General features: G+C 36.2%; 1 protein-coding gene across 1 annotated transcript; it reads left to right on the forward strand.

Annotated features, from left to right (window-relative positions):
* The first annotated feature begins 4036 nt into the window (after nt 1–4036).
* On the forward strand, nt 4037–6397 carry LOC145062126 (chromo domain protein LHP1-like). Its single transcript, XM_079009764.1, has 6 exons — nt 4037–4561; nt 4703–4728; nt 4897–4983; nt 5130–5885; nt 6003–6063; nt 6168–6397. The coding sequence occupies exons 1-6, from the start codon at nt 4238–4240 to the stop codon at nt 6207–6209; spliced, it is 1296 nt and encodes a 431-aa protein (XP_078865890.1). The 5' UTR covers nt 4037–4237; the 3' UTR covers nt 6210–6397.
* The last annotated feature ends 2028 nt before the right edge of the window (nt 6398–8425 follow it).

Consider the following 8425-nt stretch of genomic DNA (forward strand, 5'->3'; position numbering starts at 1 on the left):
ATTTGTAATTTTATTTTATATTTTTATTAGTGTTTGGGTCGGTTTCACATAAAAAACCAAAATCAAATCATAATTAATAAAAATAAAAAATAGACCATTTTTTCAATAAGAATTTACTTATAGGCTATGTTTTGATTTTTTTTTTATAATGTGGGAAAATACCGGTAATAGTAAAAAGAATAAGGAGTATTTTCAAAATATAGTCACAAAAAATTGGATTTTCGGATATAGACATGGATTCCGCGGAATCTACTGTAGCTCCGCGGAATGGCAAAATCGTAAATAAATCAGTGTACTAAAAAAAACCTCAAGATCCATTCCGCGGAGCTACTTTCAAAGAATGAACTCATTCCACGGAGGTAGCTCCGATAAATGGATCTTCAGTTTTTTTTTTCACATCGATTCTTCGGGGTTTATATTTATTCCCCAACTAATTATTTTCAAGAAAAGACTTTTCTTGAAAATAATTAGTTAGAGAATTAATATAAACCCTGAAGAACCAATGTGAAAAAATAAATAAATAAATTATGAAGATCCATTCCTCAGAGCTACCTCCGCGGAATGAGTTCAATCCTCGGAGGTAGCTCCGCAGAATGGATCTTGATTGTAACACTCTAAAAATTCCAACCAAATTTAAACTTTTCAAAAACCACCCAATTTCATTAAGTTATTACAAAAAGGTTTTCAATACATTTATTATCAGAATATTCCCATAACCATATCATAAAACATAAACATGAGGAGCGGTACGATCACGCCTTTGCCTTGCCACGGTCTCCTGAAGTACCTGAAACATTTAAACCACAACTGCAAGCCCGAAAGCTTAGTGAGATACCCCCAAAATACCAACCTCATATACCATACACATAACATATCACAACATAACATAACAGAACAGCCATTCACCTCGGGTCTACTGTGTGACTGGTATGTCGCACCGGGCCTACAGCCCATCTGGTCCACCCTCCAAGTCTAGCCATATACACCGAGTCTACAGTGTGATTGGTCCACCCGCACTGGGCCTTCAATCCACCTGGTCCACTCTCTGAGTCTACAATATGACTGGTTCGCCCGCATTGGGCCTTCAGTCGGTCTGGTCCACTCCTCGAGCCTCGGCACGTCTAGTCCGCCCTCTTGGGGCCTACAGCCTATCCAGACCGCTCGCTGGGCCTTTGGGATAACCGGTCCGCCCTAGGTATGTTGGCCTACAACACAAAGTAGGACCCACCTCAACCCAACCCCAGTCCAACAACCATGTGCACATAAACATACAATCATATAACAATTCACATCCAATCAAAACCGATCTAGCAGATCACAAACATAACATCATCCTAACCAGGATACCAACCTAACCGGTCACTAGCATAGCATCATCCTATAAACCAAGATACCGACCCTACCAGGTCTCTAACATACACCATCCTAACTACCAGGATGCGAACATAACAGAGCAATAACATAACAAATAACTACCCGGATTTCCATCCGATAAAAGGGTCGGCCTTGGTGCCTTAGACTCTGTTGATATAGTGAGGATAACTCACCTCGCAATTGCTGACTGAAAAGATAGGATCACGCTGCTCCAACCTCCGACACGAACTCCACCACTGATAATACCAAAAGATTGAACTCAATAAATACCAATGATTACCAAAATACCCCTGAAAGTCAACTGGCCAGCTCTTGGTCAAAGTCAAAGTCCTCAGTCAAAGTCAACCTTCCTGACTGACTCTACTTGCCGAGTCAACCCGCTGACTCGTCGAGTCCCTATACTCAGAAACTCCCAATCCACGACTCAACTCGCCGAGTCGCCCCAAGACTCACCGAGTCCAACCAACTATGAGTCACTTCCTGCTCAACTCACCGAGTCGTCCCTCGACTCTCCGATTCACCGCTCAACCAAAAAGGTTAGCACTCCCCGACCAGACTCGCCGAGTCCAAGGCAACATTCAACATACTCGCCGAGTTGTTCTTCCAACTTGTCGAGTTCCTGTCTATCTTCATCCAACTCGCCGAGTTCACCCATGTGACTCGCCGAGTACCTCTAGTTCTTAATCCATACAGTGGCTTTCCAAGCCATGCAGGGGCTCCAAACCATAGATCCACTCCCCTACAACCCATCCATCACGTAAAGTGGCAAACTTTACGTGAATCCAAAGAGATCTAAGCATAATACACTCTTGGGCTAAGGTTTGGGACAAAAGAACTTCACCTACATCTCTTGAACGTAGACTTTATGGCTCCTTGGGTCATTATAAGCCTAGATCTGAGGTAGCAACCTCAGATCTTACACCAAACTCAAGATGGACCTCATTTATGCCCTTAAAAACCCCACAATTGATAGATTTAGATGCACAAAAGCTCAAGAACATATTTATTACCTCCAATACAAGCTCCCACTGAAGTAGACCTCGAATCTATACCACTCCCTTGCTGAATCCCTTAGTCTTCAAGTTCCCTTTTCAAGATTTCCTTTCCCAAAGCTCCAATTTCACTATCAATGGAGTTCCACTCGATTTCTAGGGTTTTCAGACTCTCAAGGGTGGTAAAGAGGCTGAAGAAGGGATGATATGTTCTTTATATAAGGCACAACCCCCGGAATTAGGGTTTTCTCCTTTCAACATCAACTCGTCGAGTCCCAGCTACTGACTCGACGAGTTGATCACTTAACCCGCGATCAAATCCCGCTCCGAATCGGCGAGTCGGAATACCTACTCGTCGAGTCCCCTCCTTAATTTACACTTTATCCATTGAACAATACTTCAGAATTTTCGAGATGTTACATTGATTTTTTTTAATACCCTGATTTATTTACGATTTTGTCATTCCGCGGAGCTACAGTAAATTGCGCAGAGCTACCTCCGCGGAATCCATATCTATACCTGAAAATGTCAATTTTCATGTCTAAATTTTGAAAACACCCTTATTTTTTTTACTATTAGTATTTTCCCTTGTCCGCCCTTAATTTTCCGGGATAATGACTTGATAGGGTAAGATACTTTTTAAAATGTACACATTTAGTCCTTATTCTTTTTTTTTGTAAAAACCCTTATACTTTATTAATATGTACACATTAGGTCCTTTTCATCGGATTCTACAGATTTTGCTGACATGGAAGGGTTTATTTTACAAAAAAAAAGGACTAAATGTGTACATTTCAAAAAGTATCTTACCCTATCAAGCCATTTTCCCTTTCTTTTATTTTGTTGAAATGAAATGCCCAGGTAGCATCCACATATCCACAACGAGATTTTTCCAACTTTTATTCATCATGAAAAACATGGAGAACCCCTATCTCTGACGACTCCTTTGTGTGTTCCTACACATCACTGGTAGCAAGAAGGAATGATGGCAAAAACTACAAGGTCGAAAGGGGAGGCAGGAGGAAGTAGAGACAGTAGTTGGTGGCGAGGAGCTGCTCTGGTAGCCCCCTCGTCGATTCTTTCTTCTTTTTTCTGGCAACATATCTCAAAGATGGAGGCAAAGAGAGACAGGTCGGAGAAACACAACAGGTAAAGGGTGTTTGGTTGTTGTTGTTCGACCGGAAGGAAGAGATACGAGAAAGAGAAGGGTCGTCGCCCGTTTCTTGTTGCTGGAGGATCACCCACCTTCGGTAACTAAGCTAATTAATTGTTATTTAGTGCCACTTGTGCTTCCACATCAGCAAAACCTGTAGATACTGGTGAAAATGACCTAATGTATACATATTAATAAAGTATAAGAGTTTATTTTACAAAAAAAAAGGACTAAATTTGTATAATTCAAAAAGTATCTTACCCTATCAAGTTATTTTCCCTAAAAGAAAATTTGTATATCACCGGTACACCGGGTATAATCGGTCACAAGGATTGCATTGTTACAAAAAAATAAAGTATAAAAGTTTATTTTATAAAAAAAATAAAATAAAGACTAAATGTGTACATTTCAAAAAATATATTCCTTTATCCTTTTATTATCCGGTCATTATCCCTAATTTTCGCTTGTCCGCCCTTAATTTTGAACTTGGTGGTATTTATTTTTGTGATTAACCCTTTAATCTATTCTTACAGAAAACTCATGATACAGGTTTTAGGTTTTCAGAGCCCAGAATCGGAAACTGAAAACGAATACCACAGGATCGAAAAACGGACTAAAGGGGAAAATCGCATCGAAGAGCGGACGAAAGGGAAAATTGCATCGCTTCTGTTGGAAGTAATCTACCATCATCCACCGATCGCGACCTCCAAATCGACCAATGAAAGGCGGAGTTAAAAGGAAGAGCATCAGCTCCGACCCACCACCACCTCGGGTCCACAACGATCTCGCTTCTTCCGGGAACGATAAGTCGGATTACTACAATCAGAACGGTGAACAACAGCAGCAGCTGTTGCCGCTGAATGACGGCGGCGACAAGTATGAAGACGAAGAAGAGGATGAATATGACGAGGAGTATGACGATCAGTACGGTGACCACGAAAACGAAGGAGACGGAGGTGAAGCCGAGGATGCGGACGAGCGCCCTAAGCTAGCCGAGGGTTTCTACGAGATCGAATCCGTACGAAAGAAAAGAAGTCGCAAGGTTTATTGTTTTTCCTTCGTGTGTTGTATTATTTTCATTCGACTTCTATCTCTATATATGTCTACATTTCTCTGACTTTTTCTGTGTCTGTGAATTCACATCGAATGACTTGCTTTATGATTCTTTGCTTGGGGGAGAAAGGGTAAAGTACAGTATCTCATCAAATGGTGAGTGCCCTAATCATCTAAGTAGCGATTCATATACAAGTTATAACCTGTAAATTGGAAATCTTGCAAAATGTTAACTTAGATTTGATCATCGGTATTGGTTTCTACTTTCTACTGAACTTGAACTTCCATTCTTATTCTGAATCAAATGAATCTTTTTCTTTGAAGGCGTGGATGGCCTGAAGCAGCTAACACTTGGGAACCCTTTGAGAATCTTCTGTCATGTTCGGATGTCATCGATGCATTCGAAGAGAGGTTTTCCTTTTATAGTATGTGCTTTTTATGTTTGATTATATAAAAGGGGGATACTTTGGGATCCCAAAAACAAACCCTAAATAACAATGAAAGAAATTCTATAGCAATAAACATTTACAAGTCTTCATTTTTTATGTCATTCAAAGATTGAGGTCAGGAAAACAGAGGTGGGGCAAGAAACATAAACGCAAAACTGCAGTTGCTCTTCAACCACAAGCAAAAAAGAAGAAAAAGAAGCAGCAACAACATCAACCACAACAACAACAACAACAACAAGATTCTCCTTCTGACACCTATGAAGTGCCTTCTACAAAGGTCAAAATAATCCAAGAATCTTTATCACAGCCTTCCAACAATGATCCCAAATATGGAGAAAACAATGTTAAGACAACAAACCATTTGAATGATAATGAATCTTTATTGGTTGAACATCAAATTGGAGAAAAGAAAGAGACAAATGAGTTAAAAGTTCCATCTTTAACCGATAAAGAAAAGGAAAACGAAATTTCTTTAGAAATTCAAGAAGATCGATCTGGTGAAGGGGTTGGGGTAAGTTCGTCAAATCATGTCCAAAATGTGAATGGTTTAAAATCTGTTGGAGCTAAGAGGAGGAAGACTGGTGCTGTGAAACGGTTTAAGCAAGATTTGAACTTTGTGAGTAGTAATGATGGAGATGATGTGATTGAAAGAGTAAGCAACACAAATGGTGTGGTCGTTGACCATGGTGTTCGGAACTTTGACCAAGTGAGAATGGTTGTTGACAATGGGGTTCAGAGGTTTGACCAAGTGGGAGATACTTCTAGAAGCATGTATGGTATTACCAAGATTATCAAACCTGTTGAGTATTCAAAATCCACACTCAATGATATGCATGAGATTTTGGTCACTTTTTCTGTCTTGAGGTTAGTTCATATCTTTATCTTTGCATTTTTGTTGCTTATAAAAATTATTATTTCATAATTAATATGAAAAATGTATTTCATATTTAATAATGAGATTACATGTTTGTTGATTATAAGGTCTGATGGAAAAGAAGTGATGGTAGATAACAGATATCTTAAGGCTAACTATCCTCTATTGGTAACCCTCTTCAAACTAATATATTAAATATTTTTTTTTTATTTAAAAGAGGTATGTTTTTTTTATATATGTATATAATTATTTATGTTTTGTTGGGATGACAGTTGATCAACTTTTATGAGCAACATATTCAGTACTCTGAATGAGGTTTTTGGAAGCAAGAGGGAGAAGTAAATAGAGATGGTTTATTGTATGTATAATTGTAATGCATTTTTGGATTTATCGCATTATGGTTTTGGTTTTGGTTTAAGAGCTATTTATTATTGTGCAAAGTGTTACATAAATTTATTTATATTGTTGTGTGCAATTTTAATCGAAGAGTTTTATTTGTTGACAGTGTTGTAAAAATCCTAATAGGTTTTTATTTATTGATTGATTTATAATTAATTTAGTCTAATAGGTTTTTGTAAAAGTCGACTTATAAACAAATGATCAAAAAACTTACTTCTTGTAGGGTTTTTACGTATCTTTATAGAAAGAGAAGAAAAAAAGAAAAAAGAAGGGTTGATGAGAAATCTAGTGGGAGGGCTTTTAAAGATTCTTAGTTGACAAATAAGTGAAACTTTTTCCATGATTGAAGCTTCATCTTCTCCATGCTTTTTAGTTACAGATTAGAATGGAAACATGACTCGTTTTGATTTGAATTATCTTAAACTATATCATGTGATCATATCCAAATGGATTGTTATCAAAGATTAGAATCCGTTTGAAGAAAATTATCAACTTTATCAAATTCATGAAAAGATTGCATAAATAAAATCATCTTTGTTTAACATATGAATGAGTATATAAAGTCTTTAGAACCATCTTTGCGTTGTATATAAATTCCATTTTGTTCATGAGTAAATTTCATGATATCGAGAGAGAAGTGATGTTTTAAGTAAATTGTCACAAATACAACCTTCATATCCAAAAAGGTGAATACTAATATACCTATATTCCCAACAATATATGATTTGTATTTTGTTCATGTCTTAATCGTATCACAAATGATTGTTGTTATTTTATGCGATGATCATATCCCTCCCATAGCTTTGTTTATAGTTGTATGTCCTGAAGTCAACTAGAGGATGAATTTAATCATTGTACTATTTTCTTGAAAATATTCTTTAAATTCATGAATTATAAAAAAAAAGTGCCATGCAAGTACCCATTATATATCCTAATAAACCAATCGTTGTTTTTTTTTTCTTATCAAACGTCGGGTCTACATCAAAACCTTTCTTTTTCTTTTCTTGATAGACCCACAAATTTAAAAATATTAAAAGCTCAAAACCAACATATACATTATATATGGCCTAAGAGATATTACAATAAATTGCCATAATGTATCGATCAAATTCTCTCATTAATTGGCTTTTTTAATCTTTGAAGAAGCTCAAAAATGGAAGCCAGAGGTCCATCTCCACTCGTTCCTTTTCTGATGCTTAATGTATTGGCTATGATAATCTTCAGTCCAATGGTGGAAAACCTGGTTGTTATTCCAATCTTATTGATGTTCGTGATATATCTCCTTTCTTCGTTTTTTTCATATCATGCATCTTCTTTAAGATCATATCAGTATGGAGATCATGGTGTTGGTAGTCATGAAAACGAAGGGTTAGGAGCATTTGGAGCGTTTCTTATGGTTGCCATATGTGTTGTTCTTTGTCGAGTTATATCATGAAGTTGCTTTCATTGTTATCAAGAACAATGAGATTTGGAATATATGTATACTTCGAGTGTGTAAGTATTTAGCCAATGAACTATGCATGTGTAGTGTGTAATGTAGAGTTGTTTGTGATTGGAATCAAGTCTTTATTTATGGCTACATGTCGCCATGCATATGGTAGCCATTGATGACAGGTTTCACAGTTGTAAGTTAGTTGGTTGTGTTTTTATGTGAAACTTAAGATCGAAATCAAGATTGGGTTATAATATAAATCAATGAAATTGTTACTAATTAAAGTTTAATTAGTACTATTTTATGATGTGGTGAAAATTCATAAAATTATGTTATATATATATATATATATATATATATATATATATATATATATATATATATATATATATATATATATATATATATATATATATATATATATATAAAGATTGAAGTATGTGTTAAAGATTTTGATATAATTCATAAAAAATAACATTTTAATTAATAATAAAATGTTACATACATTGTCCACAATTATGACACATCATCGAAAGTGAAAAATAATTAGACTATCAGAGAATCTTTCATTGATGTAATTAAAAAACCATTCACGTGGTTATTTAACTAATAATTTGCCCAAAAACACAATAAAATATTGGGCAAATGTCAAAAAGAACACACTACTAACATGTTATTTATTTCTATTAAAACTCTTTC

The sequence above is a fragment of the Lactuca serriola genome, chromosome 7, assembly GCF_051521515.1.
Source record: "Lactuca serriola cultivar US96UC23 chromosome 7, Lser_US96UC23_V15, whole genome shotgun sequence".
NCBI classification, from domain to species: domain Eukaryota; kingdom Viridiplantae; phylum Streptophyta; class Magnoliopsida; order Asterales; family Asteraceae; genus Lactuca; species Lactuca serriola.

Bases quoted from the DNA above. Each gene is read 5' to 3' on its own strand.
- LOC145062126 (XM_079009764.1), top strand. From the start codon at position 4,238: ATGAAAGGCGGAGTTAAAAGGAAGAGCATCAGCTCCGACCCACCACCA. The intron at 4,984-5,129 runs GTTTTCCTTTTA...TGTCATTCAAAG, and splicing joins ATCGATGCATTCGAAGAGAG to ATTGAGGTCAGGAAAACAGA. The intron at 6,064-6,167 runs GTAACCCTCTTC...TTGGGATGACAG, and splicing joins AGGCTAACTATCCTCTATTG to TTGATCAACTTTTATGAGCA.